General features: G+C 45.2%; 1 protein-coding gene across 4 annotated transcripts in view; it reads left to right on the top strand.

The window, feature by feature from the left end:
* Positions 1-20,844, top strand: part of ADK (adenosine kinase) — a 390,840-nt gene that overhangs the window by 245,131 nt on the left and 124,865 nt on the right. For all 4 annotated transcript variants that reach the window (XM_069753001.1, XM_069753002.1, XM_069753004.1 and 1 more), the window contains one exon: positions 13,266-13,438. In XM_069753001.1, coding sequence (XP_069609102.1) covers positions 13,266-13,438 — 173 coding nt within the window. The remainder of the gene's footprint in view (positions 1-13,265; positions 13,439-20,844) is intronic.

The following is a 20,844-nucleotide window of genomic DNA, read 5'->3' as shown; positions in this document are numbered from 1 at the left end:
GACGTACTCGGGAGAAATTGCCCAACAAATTTTATGATCCATTTTATCCTACTGCCTATGTGAAAATGAAAAAATTGAGGCGAAAAGAATTTTTTTGTGAAAGAAAAGTACTTTTTCATTTTTACAGATCAATTTGTGAAGCACCTGAGGGTTTAAAGTGCTCACTAGGCATCTAAATAAGTTCCTTGGGGGGTCTAGTTTCCAAAATGGGGTCACTTGTGGGGGAGCGCCAATGTTTAGGCACACAGGAGCTATCCAAACGCGACATGGTGTCCGCTAACGATGGAAATAATTTTTCATTCAAAAAGTCAAATGGCGCTCCTTCCCTTCCGAGCCTTACCATGTGCCCAAACAGTGGTTTTCCCCCACATGTGAGGTATTGGTGTACTCAGGAGAAATTGCCCAACACATTTTAGGATCCATTTTATCCTGTTGCCCATGTGAAAATGAAAAAATTGAGGCTAAAAGAATTTTTTTGTGAAAAAAAAAAGTACTTTTTCATTTTTACGGATCAATTTGTGAAGCACCTGGGGGTTCAAAGTGCTCACTATGCATCTAGATAAGTTCCTTGGGATGTCTAGTTTCCAAAATGGGGTCACTTGTGGGGGAGCTTCAATTTTTAGGCGCACGGGGGCTCTCCAAACGTGACATGGTGTCCGCTAAAGAGTGGAGCCAATTTTTGATTCAAAAAGTCAAATGGCGCTCCTTCCCTTCCAAGCCCTGCCGTGCGCCCAAACAGTGGTTTACCCCCACATATGAGGTATCAGCGTACTCAGGACAAATTGGACAACAACTTTCGTGGTTCAGTTTCTCCTTTTACCATTGGGAAAATAAAAAATATTGTTGCTAAAAGATAATTTTTGTGACTAAAAAGTTAAATGTTCATTTTTTCCTTCCATGTTGCTTCTGCTGCTGTGAAGCACCTGAAGGGTTAATAAACTTCTTGAATGTGGTTTTGAGTACCTTGAGGGGTGCAGTTTTTAGAATGGTGTCACTTTTGGGTATTTTCAGCCATATAGACCCCTCAAACTGACTTCAAATGTGAGGTGGTCCCTAAAAAAAATGGTTTTGTAAATTTCGTTGTAAAAATGACAAATCGCTGGTCAAATTTTAACCCTTATAACTTCCTAACAAAAAAAAATTTTGTTTCCAAAATTGTGCTGATGTAAAGTAAACATGTGGGAAATGTTATTTATTAACTATTTTGTGTCACATATCTCTCTGGTTTAACAGAATAAAAATTCAAAATGTGAAAATTGCGAAATTTTCAAAATTTTCGCCAAATTTCCGTGTTTATCACAAATAAATGCAGAATTTATTGACCTAAATTTACCACTAACATGAAGCCCAATATGTCACGAAAAAACAATCTCAGAACCGCTAGGATCCGTTGAAGCGTTCCTGAGTTATTACCTCATAAAGGGACACTGGTCAGAATTGCAAAAAACGGCAAGGTCTTTAAGGTCAAAATAGGCTGGGTCATGAAGGGGTTAATTCCATGGTACTATACATGATAAGGGTTTACATCAAAATACAAATATCACTTACAGTAAACAAAACTAACAATGACAGACTGATACAGAGGGAAGAGGACCCTGCCCTTGAGGGCTTACATTCTACAGGATTATGTAAATACTAGATGGTGGCCCGATTCTAACGGATCAGGTATTCTAGAATATGCATGTCCACGTAGTATATTGCCCAACTACGTAGTATATTGCCCAGCCACATAGTATATTGCACAGTCACGTAGTATGTTGCCCAGACACGTAGTATATTGCCCAGTCACATAGTATATTGCACAGTCACGTAGTATGTTGCCCAACCACGTAGTATATTGCCCAGCCACGTAGTATATTGCCCAGCGACGTAGTATATTGCCCAGCGACGTAGTATATTGCCCAACCACGTAGTATATTGCCCAGCCACGTAGTATATTGCCCAGCCACGTAGTATATTGCCCAGCTACGTAGTATATTGCCCAGCCACGTAGTATATTGCCCAGCCACGTAGTATATTGCCCAGCCACGTAGTATATTGCCCAGCCACGTAGTATATTGCCCAATGACGTCATGGCAGGTCCTTCTCCCATACCATCTTTGCCACTGGAACCTGCAACGGAAGATGACGGCCGGCGCGAGCGACTACGGAGGGTGAGTATAGCAGGTTTTTTTTATTATTATTTTTAACATTACATTTTTTACTATTGATGCCGCATAGGCAGCGTCAATAGTAAAATTTGGGGACACACAGGGTTAATAGCGGCGGCAACGGAGTGCGTTACCCGCGACGTAACGCCGTCTGTTACCGCCGGCATTAACCCTGTGTTAGCGGTTACCAGAGGGGAGTATGCAGGCGACAGGCACTGACTGCGGGGAGTAAGGAGCGGCCATTTTCTTCCGGACTGTGCCCGTCGCTGATTGGTCGCGGCAGCCATGACAGGCAGCTGGCGAGACCAATCAGCGAATGAATAACCGTGACAGAAGGACAGACAGATGGAAGTGACCCTTAGACAATTATATAGTTGATAATCCCAATCAATACATTTCTTTATGTATATAATAAAAAACAATAACAATAAAAGTACACATATTTAGTATCGCCGCGTCTGTAATGACCCTACCTATAAAACTGTCCCACTAGTTACCCCCTTCAGTGAACACAGTAAAAAAAAGAGCAAATTCTTTATCATCATACCGCTGAACAAAAAGTGGAATAACACGTGATCAAAAAGACTGATATAAATAAAAATGGTACCGCCGAAAATGTCATCTTATCCTGCAACGAGCCGCCATACAGCATAATCGGCAAAAAAATAAAAGTTATAGCCCTCAGAATAAAGCAATGCAGAAATATTTTGTTTCTATAAAATAGGTTTCATTGTATAAAAGCGCCAAAACATAAAAAAAGATATAAATGAAGTATCGCTGTGAGAGCAGGTGTGGCACTAATCAGGCCCGCGTGTGGCTAGAGAATTTGAACTCTGGTTCCCAAAGATGCGATAAACCACAGTTACCGTATATACTCGAGTATAAGCCGAACCGAGTATAAGCCGACCCCCCTAATTTTGCCACAAAAAACTGGGAAAACTTATTGACTCGAGTATAAGCCTAGGGTGGGAAATGCAGCAGCTACCGGTGAATTTCAAAAATAAAAATAGATGCTCCATACCGTTCATTATTGCCCCATAGATGCTCCATAGAAAGCTGTGCCATATATAATGCTCAGCACCGTTCATTATGGCCCCATAGATGCTCCATAGAAATCTGTGCCATATAGAATGCTCTGCACCGTTCATTATTGCTCCATAGATGCTCCATAGAAAGCTGTGCCCCATATATATTTCTCTGCACCATTGATTATGGCCCCATAGGTGCTCCTTATAATGCTGTGCCATATATGCTCTGCACCTTTGATTATGGCCCCATAGATGCTCCATATATAATGCTGCTGCTGCAGTAAAAAAAAAAATCACATACTCACCTCTCTTGCCAAGGACGCCGGCGCTTTCAATATTTACCTGCTCCTCGTCCGGCTCCGTCTCCAGCACTGACGCTCAGCAGAGGGCGCGCACTGACTACGTCACCGCGCCCTCCAACCTGAGCGTCACTGCTAGAGGACGCTGGAGACGGAGCCGCGCCGGAGCGAGGAGCAGGTAAATATCGTTCAGCGCTCCCCTCCCCGTATACTTACCTGCTCCTGGCGCGGTCCCTGCTTCTCCCGGCGCTGCATCTTCTTCCTGTATTGAGCGGTCACAGTTACCGCTCATTTACAGCAATGTATATGCGTCTCCACCCCTATGGGAGGTGGAGCCGCATATTCATTGCTGTAATGAGCGGTACCATGTGTCCACTCAGTACAGGAAGAAGCTGCAGCGCTGGGAGAAGCAGGGACCGCGTCGGGAGTAGGTGAGTATAATTACACAGCCCCCGCTCCCCCTCCCCTGCCGACCCCCGGGTATGACTCGAGTATAAGCCGAGAGGGGGACTTTCAGCCCAAAAAAATGGGCTGAAAATCTCGGCTTATACTAGAGTATATACGGTAATTATGCTTTTAAGGGGGGGGCAATCACTTTTTCACACAGGGCCTTATAGGTTTAGATTTCTTTTTCCCTTAAAAATTAAGACCTTCGTTTATAAACTGCATTTTGTGTTTACTTATCTTTGTCCAATATTTAAATTTGTTTGTCTTAAACATTTAATTACAAACTTGCAAAAGAATAGGAAATCAAGAAGGGGCAAACACGTTTTCACACAACTGTATGTCTACAGGCAATAATTTGAATATAATGACAGCTGCATTCACTTTGAAATGTAAAATGAAAACTAGCCATTTATACAAAATTTCATAAACAATTTCTTGACATGAGGGGTACACTTGACTCATAACCGCCTTTTTATCGTTTAAAGATTTCCCCACCCCCTTTTAAGCAACCCACCCGGCCTAAAAGAGATTGAATTCAAACTCCCAAAGTATGACGTTAGACCAAATTTTGGATTAAATGGCCATAGCAGCTTTTTTATTAACATACAATTACAACAAATCAACAATATTCCATCCTAGGAAGGGGTGGTCCTCGAAGCCACAAATTAAGCACTGCAGATATGCAAATTTCTTTTTCCTTGGCCTCCAGGCTTAGTCTTACCCCCAGATAGTGACCAACCTGGCCAAACCAACCGAATACCAAGTCCCTTAATCATCCGTTCCACGGAATGATCCACCACATCCACTCGGAATCCACTCAGGGGGAGTCCAGGGCCAATAGAGATCCCCCCCCCCTACAATCCGCCGTCCCCCTTTCCACCAACTTCGAGGACCTCCCTCTCCCGCCACTAACATAAATGTTCTGACGCCTCAAACATTTATGTCCCGCCACACTCTCAAGCCCGTTTCGATACCCTCCTGAATGGCCAAACACCACATGTCTGTTCCGATCGCATTCAAGTGGACACCATCTGATCTCCAATATTCACCTTTTCCTGATTCCAAATTTGCATGGCGCATCACCAATGCTCCATTTCGTGACATAAAACGCGAAACCACCATATTCACTTTTATTCTTGCCTTGTTTATGCCTTCAATAGAGCGTGCCCCTCGCCACACCTTCCTAGGGATAATGTCGGACCAAATAACTAGAACTTTTGTAAACAAAACCCACAGCCTTAACATATCAAACTTCACGTCCTTTATCAATTCTCTACAGGGCCTCTTACCCAAATCGTTCCCTCCCAAGTGAACCACCACCACATCCGGAGCCCGATCTAAACGTACAAATCGGTTAAAATCCGGCAAAAATTGTTTTTAGACCATCCCACTCTTTCCGATCCAACACAAGATCACAGTATCTCTCGGGAAGCCTAGCTACCGCCCCTCAGGCCGAACCGCTGCCCTGAGTGCCGCCCAAAAAACGAAGGAATGGCCCATAATCCAGACCAGCCGGTGTTCGCCGCCTGAAACAAATAACAAAACCATTAAGACAAAAACTTCACATAACTAGCCAACACTTATTAAGCTAGATTCGGGCGGATGTAACATCTAAGTCTTATCAATTCCCACCGCCTAATCTTCTTGACCACATCTTCGCCCAATCCCCTCTTAGCTGCCTTTGTCGCAGCGCCGATCCTGAATGAGTGCCCGCTGTAATCCACGGGCGAAATTCCTCCTGATACCAAACACAGTTTGAATACCGCAATGAATTGAAAACTGGATAAAAATGAACCATCTTCATAAACCAAAAAGGGGTTGAATAAAATGCCACCGCGTCTCATAAAATTATTCACACACAAAACTGGACACATGGGGGAACCCGCTACCGAAAACAAAACCACCTTACAACCTTTACCTTGAACATCGGTCTTAGAGGATCGTATAAAAACCTCCACCCTATCACTATACATTGACATCCTCCCTCCGTACACCTCCTTTTTTCAATTTAGAGGGGCTAACCAATTCCCCTAAGCGAAATGCTCCAAAGAAAGCTAGCGCAAAAGCTGCCCGAAAAAGGTTGACCTCCCCTTGTGATAAACACACCGTTGTCAGCTGTGTACCTAGAATTAATAACACCTCATAAGAAATCGGGCGTCTCATGTCCTCGACCTTCCACCCTTTTCTCCATCCTTTTAACAATTGAATCACCAAAAAGGACTTTGTCACATCTTTGGTACCACGGGCCTTAAAACCAAAGGCCAACCCCGCTAACATCTTATTCAATTTTGACACGGACCAGCCCGATTCCTTAAGGTGCCCGATCAACAGCAGTCTGCTTTCATCCTGCAATCCCTCTCCTAAAGACCCCTTCCAATCTTCTCAAACACCCCATGCCTGATCATATTGTTTCCAGGACCTAGCGGACAAAGAGTTTGCCAACAAATGATCTACTGTCCGCCAGGAAGATTCCACAATTCCGCCGGGCATTCCAGGCCTGTTGAATCCGCTTGAGGCACCAGCTCTCGAAAATGGTCCTCCTGGAGATGAGAAAGAGCAACAACGACCGGGTTACATGCCATTGACCTAACTTCAGCCACAATCCACAAGTTAAATGAAAACCCCTGCAGTATTTTAATCACCACTGGGGAATCCGTTGACAAGGAATTTATCGCCGCTGCTACCCCTTCCAACAGGCATGAAAAGCGTATTTTCATATTCAAGATTCTCTTGCCCCACAATGACAGAGCCACCACAACAGGAAACAGATGAATTAGCACCCGATTCGCCAACCATCCCCGTTCTCTCCAAAAATAACGCCACTCTGCCAATAACCAAGTGCCATGAAAAAGCAAACTGAAACCGCGTTCGTCCACTACTACAATGAGCAAACCTAAAGCATCCGCATCCACCACCGGATCGATCCATATGGATTTACCATTGTAATTCTCCAAATATTTTGACCAAACTGCTAAATCTTCCCGTAACTTTTTTTCAACCTAATGAAATGAACAGGAGATTTAATGCCCGATGTTACCAACGATAACCTCCTGCTAAATGCCCGGCCCATCGGCATGATCCGACAAGCGAAATTCAATTTTCCTAGCAGAGATTGTACCTCGTGTAACCAATTTCTTTGCAGCACATGCTTTCAACACTTCCTCGCGCAAGGCACTAACTTTTTCATCAGGTAATCTACAAACCATTTCTGCTGTATTAATTTTTTTACCTAAAAAACTCAAAACGGTAACTGGTCCCACCATCTTGTCTTCCGCTAACTGAACCCTAAAACTCTTAGCCACCCTCTCCATTGAATGCAATAACAAAGAACAGTCTGCGTTCTGAGCCAGACTTATAAACAAAAAATCATCACGATAATGGATACATGATTTTAAACCTGACACATCTTTCACCACCCATTCCAAAAATGTGCTAAAGGTTTCAAAATACGCACAAGAGCGTGAACAACCCATGGGAACCCATGGGAAGACAGCGGTCAACAAAATATCCTCCGTTCCAATAACATCCCAACAAATGCATGCTATCTGGATGAACAGGTAGAAGCCTAAACGCCGCTTCAATGTCTGTCTTTGCAAACTTGGCACCCTGTCCACAAAAATGAATAATAATAATAATAATAATAATAATAATTTTATTTATATAGCGCCAACATATTCCGCAGCGCTTTACAAATTATAGAGGGGACTTGTACAGACAATAAACATTACAGCATAACAGAAATACAGTTCAAAACAGATACCAGGAGGAGTGAGGGCCCTGCTCGCAAGCTTACAAACTATGGGGAAAAGGGGAGACACGAGAGGTGGATGGTAACAATTGCTTTAGTTATTCGGACCAGCTATAGTGTAAGGCTCAGGTGTTCATGTAAAGCTGCATGAACCAGTTACCTGCCTAAGTATGTAGCAGTACAGACACAGAGGGCTAATACTGCATAAAGTGTATGAGAACATGATGCGAGGAACCTTTTTTTTTTTTTTTTTTTTTTATTATAAATAGGCCACACAGGGATCGTTAGGTTAATGCATTGAGGCGGTAGGCCAGTCTGAACAAATGAGTTTTTAGGGCACGCTTAAAACTGTGGGGATTGGGGATTAATCGTATTAACCTAGGTAGTGCATTCCACAGAATCGGCGCAGCACGTGTAAAGTCTTGGAGACGGGAGTGGGAGGTTCTGATTATTGAGGATGCTAACCTGAGGTCATTAGCGGAGCGGAGGGCACGGGTAGGGTGGTAGACTGATACCAGGGAGGAGATGTAGGGTGGTGCTGAGCCATGGAGTGCTTTGTGGATGAGGGTAGTAGTTTTGTACTGGATTCTGGAGTGGATGGGTAGCCAGTGTAATGACTGGCACAGGGTAGAGGCATCGGTGTAACGGTTGGTGAGGAATATGATCCTGGCTGCAGCATTCAGGACAGATTGGAGCGGGGAGAGTTTTGCAAGAGGGAGACCGATTAGTAGAGAGTTACAATAGTCCAGACGAGAATGAATAAGTGAAACAGTCAGAGTTTTTGCAGAGTCGAAATTAAGAAAAAATGAACCCAATCCATGGCTGCATCAAAAGAAGTATAAACTACTGAACATAACTGAGGATCAATACTGTCATTTACCGATGACCCTTTTGGAAAAGACAAGTGATGTATCATCCTAAATTTATTGAGTTCCTTTTTTGGGACTATCCCTATCGGAGACACCCTCAAATTATGCATGGGAGGAAATGTGAACGGACCAGCCATCCTACCCAGGTTAACTTCCTTCTCCAACTTTTCAGTTACTACCTCAGGAAACTGCAAAGCCGATTTTAAATTCTTCCTAGTAAAATTAACTGCCATTTCAACTGATGGGAAGCCATCCCTAAAACCTTCTTCCAGCAAAACAGCCACCGCCCTATCTGGGTATCTATTTAAAAAATGCACCATCTCTTCCAGCCGAATTGGTGTCATTTCTTCTTTTCTCAACTCTCTCCCCCTTTTTGTCTGCTTCCCCTGAAACATTTTGGTGATCCATGCGTGCCCCCACACGTTGCACACTCGTGCTTGAATTTGCATTTTGCCCCAAATTTACAAGACCCCTCGTTAAATGCAAAACACAGTCCTCTCTATCGCCGCTGAGTGTCCCGACTGGTTTGAACCCCCGGTGCTTCCTGGAAAGGACTGAGTGCCATACCCTATACGTGATGGGACCATCACCCACATCCAGAGAGCTATATCTTTGTGGTCCCATCGAATGCTAGGCCTAACCGCCTTCCGTTCGGCGAAATTGCTCATCATATCTCAACCAACCTTGACCCCTGTACACTCGGTAAGCTTCTCCTATAGCGTCCATATAACAAAAAAGGCCTGAACAATTCTCAGGAGCCTTCTCTCCGATTACACTGGCCAGAATAGCGAATGCCTGTAGCCAATTCGTAAAAGTTCTGGGAATTAATCTATATCTCCTCTTTTCCTCATCTTCCTTTTTTGAATCATCCTTCCTTAATCTATCCAAATTAAATCGCTCCAGGGGTAATAAAGAAAATATTTCAACGTATTCCTCTTTCCATATTTTTTTCCCTAGTCTCATTTTTTTAGATGTGCCCCTAAAGGGCCCTCAAAACAAACATATACTTCGCCCCGTGCCGCATCATCCAATCTCATCAAATTCTTTTTCCCCATCCCCTGCCTGACTAGCCACAGATACCGTAGCCGAGGGTGCGGCGGCACCTGCCCCTACACTCTCATTCCTCGAGCTTTCTGACATTACGTCCCTCACAGTCACATTGCAGCCCTCTCTTAACAGACCCCCATACCCGGAATTCCTCTGTGTTTCCCAGCCACGCAGCAGACGGGGCCGCCCCTACCTGCCCACCCCCGGACCCCCGCAAAGACGCTAGATCTCTAAGCACATGCATAAGTAAGCTCAACCCTCCGCTAACCCCCTCTGTAAGCATATCCTGACCACCACCCCCAGGCGAGGTTAACAAATGGGGATAAGAGAAAAAGGGGTTGTTCTCACCAAGCTGCCCGAGCGCTGTGGACCCGGCAGCCGAAGATCCTGTAGCCTGGCGTCGTATTTCCTCATCTGTAATCTTTCCGTGCTGCTCACTGGATACTTGAGCCAGCCGAATGCTGCCTTGCATCGCCCCCACCATTGGAACGGAAGGCCCTGTAGTCGCCTCTTCTGGGGTCCGGGTATCTGGGCTGACAGAAGGTTGCCCGCGCTGGGAATCCCTGCTGCCTTGAGAGGGGGATGTGGCACGCTCTGCACTTTCTGCTGGCCTGTGCACCTGCGCCAAAGTCATCCCTGAGATGCGCTGCTGTCTAGGCCGGCGTGACGCCGCCCGTGCTGTGCTTCGAGCTGAGGGGCCTGGTGATAAGGCCCCCGTCTCGTGGCTCTCCCTGCCATCGCGTGCTGGGCCGGCTCACCTGAACTGGTGCCGCCTGCCGTTCCTGCTCCGGATACCCAACGTGCACTGGAAGATGAGGAAGAGACTGACGCAGGCCACGCCGAGTAGCCGGATTCCTCCCAGCTCTGCCGCGAGACATGGCTGTCCCGCGGCGCGTACCGCCAGCTGGAGGGGCTCCTATGTCGGCGCCAAAGCCCTTAAGGCGAGCCCGGGGGGTAACTTCAGGGTTCAGGTGCGCCGGAGGCCTGGACCTCCGTGGCCGGCGTCCCTCCGGAGGAACCTAGGCAGAACCCGTCGCCACCCCGCTTAAAAGGCTGCTCACCGACTGTTGCAGCCATGCCGTGCCCTGTGTGCTCGCCGCTTCTCTCAGGCTCTGGAGTAAAGCGTCCACCTCCATAACTGCGGACCGCCAAAGCTTCGCTCGCTCACAGGCAGGTGAGTGAGTCCTCCAGCAGTGTACCGCAAAATGGCGGTTTCCTGCTAACCAGCCCTAAAACCCACTTCTCCCTCCTCCTGCTAACCCCCCCCCCTTTGATCCCGCCCCATTTTCAAAAATAGCTGCAGAAATTTAACCCCGTACTACCCCACTCAGCCCTAAGGCTCCTATAGTCACACATGACCCCCTCATGTCGGCCTTCCTTGATGGCCAGGGGCCCAGTACGGCCTCTCTAGACTGTCTGCAATCCTGATTTTAGGAGTAATGCAAATGACTGCACTTCAGCACAACTGTATTCCGAATTGTTTTTGGAGCCATTTATAGCTAGATATTAGTGATGAGGGAACATGCTTGGAGAAGGTTTTATCCGTGCTTGTGTACTAACAGAGTATCTTGGGCGTGCTCAAATATTATGCTCAAGATGCCGTGGCTGCATGTCAAGTGGTTGTTTGACTGTTGCAATGCATGCAGGGATTGCCTAATAAACAGTCGAACAGCTGCGAGACATGCAGTTCTTAAGACGCGCCGCATGTGCGTTTTCGTGGGTCTGCCGCATGCGTCTTTTAATGCATAGTGGAGACAGGATTTCATGAAATCCCCTCCACTATGCTGTAACATCTGGACACTGCGTTTTTGACGCTGTGGCTCTATGCAGCGTCACACGCAAAGTTTCCTGAAAGTGGAAACATACCTTTAAAGACTTATTGGTTTAGCAAGGTTACAACGAATATTCCTAACAAATTAGCTATAGTGGTCAGTGCCTGTGAACGGTATGTGTTATGTAGAATTTAGATTTAATCGCTGTTCACCTCTCTGCGACCCAGCACAATACCTATCATTACTAATGGCATTTTTTATGTTGTACAGAATCAATTCAGTGTGTCCCTACTGTCTCTTCATTGTGCCAGCAAATCGGTGCAGCTTTAATTAGTTCACCCTGAAGATTGAGTGCATAAGCTTATGGGCTGTAATGAGAAGCAGGCTGGCTTACAGTATCTCCCCCAGCCCTCTCCTCATTATCCTCCCTCCATCCCTGATATTATTAGCAGTCTCTGCGATAGTTAATTCCTTCCTTCCTCTCCCATGCTAAGCAAAGCCTTCTCATCATAAAAAGCTCCTCACCTGCACCTCCATTCTGTAATGTAAAATTAGCATGGGCTCTAAGAGTATGGCTACCTTGTATTTATCTTCTACTACATACTGTGTATTGCATTATTTCCCACAAAGGACATTAAATGCACTTATGCTTAAGACTATTTCTACAGCCTAATCTCAACAAAGTTTGATAGAATCCTAGAATGTTAGAGTTGGAGGAGACCTCCAGGGTCATGGGGTCCGACCCCCTCAGGAGTCACTAAGGCTACGTTCACATTAGCGTTACGCTAATGTGCGCCGCTGTTGCGTCGGCGACGCAGCGGCGACGCACCCCTATGTTTAACATAGGGGACGCGTGCGTTTTTTTGTTTGCGTTTTTCGACATGTGCGTCGTTTTCGACGCTAGCGTCGGACGCACGAAAATGCAACAAGTTGCATTTTTCGTGCGTCCGATTTTCGTCAAAACGACGCACGCGTCGCAAAACGCAGCGTTTTTGCGTGCGTCGCGCGTTGCGTCGCCGACGCACCGGCGCGCAACGCTAATGTGAACGTAGCCATAGGCACCTCAGACAGATGTCTGTCCTCTATCTGTGTGATAGAACAAGTTTTTTTTTTTCTGGGCGCGCTTCACATAACTTGAATGGCGGTCCTATCATTATCTGCTAAGACTACATCTCTCAGCAGAACGAACTCCTATGCAGTTCTGCAGATAATTTTTGGCATTGTGTTGAACAGTAGTGTGTTCTTGCGTGTTTTTTTCCCCTAATATAACAAAACTTTACACAACAGGATGTTTATGCCCCGTGATCATCCATTTGAAGCACACCCAATAAACAAAAAAATGATGGTAGATTAGTCTGTGATGAAAAGCTGGTGCACTTACATCTGACCTGTTCACATTCACATCAGTGGTAGAACAGATCCAGCTGTGAGATTCGTTTTAGTTGGACCTGAACAGTTTCGTCTGCACTAATTTTTTTGTCATGCTATAAAAACTAAAAAAATCCCCATTACTTGATCTGGGTGTTAAATCATTAATGTGAACAAATCCGATTTAAGGGCATCTGCTTTTCATCACTTTGTTTATTGGGTCTGTTTCATGCAGGTGATTACTGGACCTGGGATCTCCTCCTGCCATGTTGTATCTTATTTTCCACTTCTGATAAACACAGAAACAGAATAATCCTAATTCTATTCTTCCAAAGGATACAAAAAAGGAGCATTTCCAGTGCCATCCCATTAGAAATGTATCTTTGGCTTTAGGAAGAAAAAAAACCCAAATATGTCTGTTTTTTTATTCAACTCTGAATTGAACTTCTGTAGTGTTTTGTCTAGGAATATCCCGTTACGGAAGCTTTCCTTTGATCTACAGAAAATTTGAAAATCCCAATTTTCTTTATATTACAGTGGATGATCCAGAAGCCCTTTAAGGTGGCCACGTTTTTTGGATGCATTGGCAAAGACAAGTTTGGAGAAATCTTGAAAAAGAAAACTGAAGAGGTACACGTTGATGCCCACTACTATGAGCAAAGTGAGCAGCCAACAGGCACCTGTGCGGCATGTATCACTGGGGACAACAGGTCAGTCGCCCCCTCATAGTGCCATGTTTGCTAGTTCAGTGATCTTTAGAAGGACTTTTCTTTGTGGACATATTATTTTCACTTGGTCTCTATTCATATTGCATTGAGTGTGGTGTAAGCCTCAGCTCCTCAAATAATAGACTTCTTGCTGAAGTATCATTTGATTACTGATTAATGAGGGTCTAAGAGGACAAGTTGCTGTCACTTTAACAAACTTTTCATGAATCAATAGTACAAGTAACATAGTAACATAGTTAGTAAGGCCGAAAAAAGACATTTGTCCATCCAGTTCAGCCTATATTCCATCATAATAAATCCCCAGATCTACGTCCTTCTACAGAACCTAATAAATAGTAACATAGTTAAATAAATCCCCAGACTTAAGTGAATACAGCAAAATGTTTTTTTTTCCCGCTTGTTAGCCGCTGTGTCTCCTCTCCCTTCATCCTACAATGATTATTCACTTCTAAAATCAGTCTATAACGAGGAAGAGAGTTAGATGGATTTTCAGCTTCATTGTGCATTCATGTTACAACTGCTGCCAATAGAAGTCTATGCAGAGGCGGTGCAGAAGTAGGTAAGGGAGCAGCTTCAGAGAGAAGAGAACTAACCTGCTGCAGCTGTTAGTATTCTTTCCCACCCTGTTCTTAGCTGCTCAGAACTGCAGTAGGTGCTCCTCCATGCTTCTTGGGGAGCAGAATCTTCAGTGCATGGTGGACGTGATTGCATATAGTCTCAGACTCTGCAGCTGAAAATGAGGCATATAGGCTGCAGAAGGGAAACTAGTGAGAACTTCAGGGTGCAAGCCATGAAGTGGTCAGATATGATCATGTTCTTCATGTACATATGGTTCTAACCTGACAGTAATTACACTGAAGTGAAAACCATTACTTGATGGTTTAAGGGAGGGTCCTTCTGCTCTTTCTTAATTTACAGGGAATCTGTCAACACTGAAATGCAAATTGCACTAATTAAACAGTTTTGTAGGGGACTTGGCTCCTACAAAAATCATAATAGCAATTTGCTTTTCACCGTTGAAATTAGTTTGAAAACTTTACATTCCAAATGCAAATGATGGTGTTTTTTTGCACCCTTGCTGTGGCTAGGTGCACCTTTAATACTTCCTCCATTTGCATACTGAACAGTTTCCTGTTTCTGACAGGACACGCTTGGCCAGAGAAAGCGTAGCCTGAACATTAACATATGAAGCAATCATTGGCGCACACAAAGTATGGTGGCAGGTCCCCCTTTCTTCATTGCCTCCTATCATGGCACCACCTCTTCTCCACCTAGAATTGCCTCCTATCATGGCACCACCTCTTCTCCACCTAGAATTACCTCCTATCATGGCATCACCTCTTCTCCACCTAGAATTGCCTCATATCATGGCACCACCTCTTCTCCACCTAGAATTGCCTCCTATCATGGCACCACCTCTTCTCCACCTAGAATTGCCTCCTATCATGGCACCACCTCTTCTCCACGGTGTCATGACAGGAGGCAATGGTGCAAGAGGGACCCTCCATGGTACTATGTGTGCCGCTGATTCCTTCACAGTCTATGTACATGCACAGTACCGCGTGGTTAGGTTTCAGAGTGCGCTGGCCAAGCTTTCACTGTCAGAGACTGGGAAGTTCTGACTATGCAAATTAAGGAAGGCATTACAGTGCACCAAAGCCTTCTCATTTGTGTATGTTATATACAGCATTTTTACTCTTCGCCACGAAAGCACCCTACTGGAGAGAGGGATCCACCCCACAGGAACAGGAAACCTGCAAAAAATAAAAGGGGGCGGTCCGCCTCTCCTCAGTTTAGGTTTCCTGTTCCTACGGGAACGGCAGGATTCTCCTACAAGAACAACACATACCTGGACTAATGCATGCCGCCTGTGCGGTGTCTGCAGGAACGGTAGGGGCTGCAGTCCAGAAGCAGCATCGGGGGGGTGCCGTTTGATGGCTCCCTCCTCGTCTGAAGGATGGCTGAAGGTGATGACCGGGACCGGGGCGGGCCGCCGGTCTCACTTGGGAACATGCTGCAGGCTGATAGTGGCGCCGGAGGTGGGAATGTGAGCATTGGCCGACAAAAAGTCGGGTGAGGGCAGCATTTCGGAACGCGGTCCGGTGCAGAATCCCGGGCCGCGCATGCGCGAACGCCGCAGATGCTCCTGCCCCAGAAGTAGAGGTTGAACTTCCGGGGTGCACAGGCCGAGATCAGCAGGGGGGGGATCAGGCATGCGCCAATTCACGCATGCGCAGTACCGCAGGAACAGACCCGGAGCTGTTAGGAGGTGTCCTTTAAAAAAAAAAAAAAAAGGATGGTGCCTTCTATAAAAATCAGACAGCGCTTTTTTTTCGGCGATGTACCATGTCATCCCCAGGCCAGACTATGGACCCTCCAGCAAAAGACTCAGCAGCCCCCCCCCAAGGACCGCTCCAGCAGGGAACCAGAGTTGCCGGCCACAGAAGCAACTCGGCTGACTCCAGATCCAGGACTCTGTACCTCGGCCTCCTGATCCGGTACCGATAGCTTCACTGGGTGAGTGTTAAAACTCTACCTATTAAGCTGACACCCCCCTCTTTTATCTTTTCTCTCGCTATGTCTCCCTCTCCTCAGGCCAAAAAGAGACAAAAATCAAAACATAAGCAATGCGCCTTATGTAGCCAGCCTCTTCCCGATTCTTACCCTAAGAAACTTTGTAAGGACTGCATCACTGAGACACGCAGCAGTGTCAATTACGAACATACGTGCCATAATTAAGGAGGAATTGCAAGCTATGAACCAAGCAAAAACACTCGCAAAAAGTAAGAGTAAAAAAACAATATCCTCAACAGAGTTCGATAATGACCAGGAAATAGTCTCAGACTCTTCAATTGCATCATCCTCATCAGAAATTGAGGGACGATCATGTTTTCTCTTGGATTGTGTGGACAATTTAGTGAAATCGGTAAGAGACACTATGGGGTGTGAGGAGACAAAAGGCGCTCAAAGCACGCAGGACATAATGTTTGCGGGTTTAGCGGAGAGAAAAAGGAGAGCCTTCCCAGTAATTCCGGCTGTCAAGGCTTTGATAAATAGAGAATGCGAGAAACTAGATCAAAGAATCTTTCTCCCTTCAGCGTCAAAAAGAAAATATCCATTTAGTGACGAGCTACTAACATGGACTAAAGTCCCCAAGGTGGATGCAGCCGTTGCCTCTACCTCTAGGCAGTCCACGTTACCAGTGGAAGATGCTGGCCTACTTTCTGACCCTTTTGACCGTAAAGCGGAGTCATCTTTAAAAAGGTCATGGGAGGCAACTACAAGCATATTCAAACCAGCAGTAGCCAGTACATGCACCACTAGGTCAATGCTCATTTGGATTGACCAACTGGACCAACAAATTGAGCACCAAGTCTTGAGAGAAAAATTACGGGCTGCTATTTCCTTAATTAGAGGGGCAGCAGCCTTTATGGCTGACGCATCAGCAGATTCTCTTCGCTTAGCAGCAAGATCCGTAGGTCTGGTAAATAATGCCAGACGGGCCTTATGGATGAAAAGCTGGAAAGGGGACACGGTCAAAAACAATCTGCGCTATCCCATGTGAGGGAGGGCCTTTAAGAGAAGACCATTCGTCAAGAGAAGGCAGAGAGAGAGGCCAACAAGATGGGCCACAAAAGAAGAGAAACAGAGAGGTACTATGTTCAAAAGACTCAACCTCCCAAAAGAAAACAAATATTGAATAACCTGTTACCCCAGTAGGGGTAGATTAAAATTTTTCTTCTCTTTGTGGGAAAAAATCACAACCAGCTCGTGGATTCTGAATATAATCAGAAAAGGAATTAAATTACAATTCATTCGATTTCCCCACATGTCTTTTATTATAACATCCCTCAACTCGCCAATAAAACAAAAGGCCGTTGAGGTGGAAATTCAAACCCCATTAACCAAAAGGGTCTTAGTCAGGGTTCCAGAAGGGCAAGAAGGTGGAGGATTCTATTCTCCCTTATTCCTAGTTTTCAAACCCGATGGTTCATTTAGAACAATCATAAACCTAAAAAAAAAATAATTCATTTATTCAAAATCATAAATTTTAAATGGAGTCAATCAGATCCACCATTAAACTCATTTTCCCAAATTGCAAGATGGGGGGGCATTGATATAAAAGATGCTTATTACCATCTCCCTATCCACGACAGATTCCAAAGATACTTCAGGGTAGCGGTGACATTCGAAGGCGAGATCTGTCATTTCCAGTATGCAGCCATGCCCTTTGGCCTCTCCACAGTGCCAAGAATCTTCACCAAGGTGATTCTGGAGGTGATGGCTTACCTTCGTCAAAAAGAGACCTTAATTTTACCCTTCCTGGATTAATTTTTAGTAGTGATGAGAGAGTGTACTCGAGCACGCTCGGGTGACCTCCGAGTATTTGACTGCTCGGAGATTTAGTTTTTATCGCGGCAGCTGAATGATTTACAGCTACTAGCCTGCTTGATTACATGTGGGGATTCCTTAGCAACCAAGCAACCCCCACATGTACTCAGCCTGGCTAGTAGCTGTAAATCATTCAGCTTCCACAATGAAAACTAAATCTCCGACCAGTCATAAATACTCGGAGGTCACCCGAGCATGGTCGGGGAAAACCCAAGCATGAGTACACTCGCTCATCACTACTTTTTAGTCATCAGAAATTCAGCTATCCAGTGTGCTGACTGCTTAGCTCACGCAATTTCATCTTTACAGGATATGGGCTGGATCATCGATGTCAAGAAATCCAGACTTATTCCACTTTCCCTCCAGACGTTTTTAGGGTTTCATCTAGACTCCACAAGCCAAAAGTGTCTTCTCCCTCAGGTAAAGATATCACTCATCATACACAAAGGTACAGCTGCGATGGATAATCCACGCATGTCCCTGAGGAAAGCAATGTCACTATTGGGATCCCTCACCTCCTGTACCCCAGCAGTTAAGTGGGCACAATACCATACCCGGACATTGCAACACCAGATTCTCCGAGAGGAAAGACGAATACTTGGTCATCTTGAGACAAAAATAACCTTATCTCAGGAAGTCTTGATTTCTTTAATATGGTGGCTAGATTGTAACCATTTGATGAGTGGTGTTCCGTGGGTAATAACATCATCCCATATTATAACCACTGATGCCAGTCCCCGCGGATAGGGCGCCAATATGGGAAATTGTTTTTGCCAAGGGTTATAGGATGCAGAGGAAACTCCGCATTCATCTAACCTTTAAGAACTAAAGGCAGTAAATTAGCATTATACCATTTTCTTCCACAGCAGCAAGGAAAACATGTCAGAATCCTTTCCGACAACACCACAACAGTGGCATATCTAAACAGACAAGGAGGTACTCGATCAGAGACTCTGATGTCTTCCGCTGGAGATATGTTGGACCTAGCCGAAAAACATGTTATCCCTTTCTGCGCTTCACATAAAGGGGGAAAACAACCAGCAGGCAGACTTCCTAAGTTGACACACTCTACGACAGGGGGAATGGTACCTAAACCATCTTATCTTCCAAAAGATAGTATTCCTATGGGGTCATCCTCAAATAGATCTCTTCGCCACAATGAAAAACAAACAAGTACGGAAATTTGCCTCAGTATCTTTAGCAGATCATCTGGCGATTCAATCTGGCATACGCCTTCCCTCTGATAATACTATTGCCACAAGTCATTTGAAAGATCAGAGAGGAAGGAGCGAGAATAACACTACCATTTTGGCGCAAGAGACCATGGTTCTCGTGGCTACAAACCATGTCGGTCTCAGACCATTGGGTCCTTCCCTCAATCTCCAATCTACTCTTCCAGGGACCCTTTTTCCACCCTCAGGTGGACAATCTCCACCTGACGGCCTGGAATTTGAAAGGCAAATTCTAAAATCAAGGGGGTTCTCAGAAGGATTGACACATTCCTTCAAAGCAGAAAACATTTTACCACAAAAATATACTCTAAAATATGGAGGAAATTCCTACAGTTCCATACATCTTCTAATATTTCAGAAATTCCAATACAACCCATCTTAGAATGCCTTCAAAAAGGAAAAGAACTAGGTCTGTCCGTAAATACATTGAAGGTCCAAGCACTGGGGGCCCGCTATGGTCATAATATTGCAGGAAATAAGTGAGTGTCCTGATTTATCACAGCCTGCAAACAAATCAGTCCCGTTGACATGCCTAGAATTCCTCCCTGGGATTTAAACCTAGTTCTAGAAGCCCTAACAGACTCTCCTTTTGAACCAATAGACTCAATATCACCAAAATACCTATCACTAAAAACATCCCTCTTAGTTGCACTAACTTCTGCTAGAAGAGTCCGTGACATTCAAGCCCTATCTATAGATCCACCTTTCCTTCTAACGTTTCAGGATAAGTTGATTCTAAAACCAGACCCCTCTTACCTTCCTAAGGTAGCAAAAAAATGTCAAAGATCGCAAGAAATACTTCTTCCCACCTTTTTTTAGCAACCGTTCCACTCCTGAGGAACAGAAGTTTCAGGAGAATAGTATTAAAATACATTGAAAGGACCAGGAGTTGAGGACCGTGTAGGGCTCTGTTCATATCCTTCCAGGGCCGCAATAAGGGGCATGGATTAACAAAGGGCACCTTATCCCAGTGAATTAGGGAGGCTATCAGTCTGGCTTATTCCGCGAGAAATTAAAACCCTCTGGAAGGCATTACAGAGCATTCTACCAGAGCTATGGCATCTTCCTGGGCCGAAAGAGGGGATGTTCCGAATGAAACCATATGTAAGGCGGCAACATGGTCAGATCCTTCTATAACCACTATAGGTTTGACCTTTCATCAACTTCTGATCTAGACTTTGGCAGGACTGTCCTCAGCACGGTCGTCCCTCCTTAGGTAATGGTCTCTGGAAAATCTCCAGTAGGGTGCTGTTGTGGCGTAGAGTAAAAAGCCGGATTACTTACCGGTAATGCTCTTTTAGTGGGTCCACAACAGCATCCTCTCACTTCCCTCCCTAAAGTTAATATAGAATGCACTAATAAGTTAATTTTTTATCGAATATAGAGTAAATAAGTTTGAGCATAAAATAATAGTATTTGCCTAATACTGGCGGTCCTCCTGGTACTCTGAAATCTAAACTGAGGAGAGGAGGACCGCCCCCTTATATTTTCTGTAGGTTTCCTGTTCCTGTGGAGCGGATCCCTCTCTCCAGTATATACTCGAGTAGAAGCCGAGATTTTCAGCCCATTTTCTCAGCTTATACTCGAGTCATACCCGGGGGTCGGCAGGGGAGGGGGAGCAGGGGCTGTGTAATTATACTTACCTGCTCCCGGCGCGGTCCCTGCAGTCCCTGCTTCTTCCAGCGCTGCATCTTCTTCCTGTATTGAGCGGTCACATGGCACCGCTCATATACAGTAATGAATATGCGGCTCCACCCCCCATAG

The sequence above is a fragment of the Ranitomeya imitator genome, chromosome 2 (assembly GCF_032444005.1).
Source record: "Ranitomeya imitator isolate aRanImi1 chromosome 2, aRanImi1.pri, whole genome shotgun sequence".
NCBI classification, from domain to species: Eukaryota; Metazoa; Chordata; class Amphibia; order Anura; family Dendrobatidae; genus Ranitomeya; species Ranitomeya imitator.
This window is presented reverse-complemented; position numbering and strand designations above follow the sequence as displayed.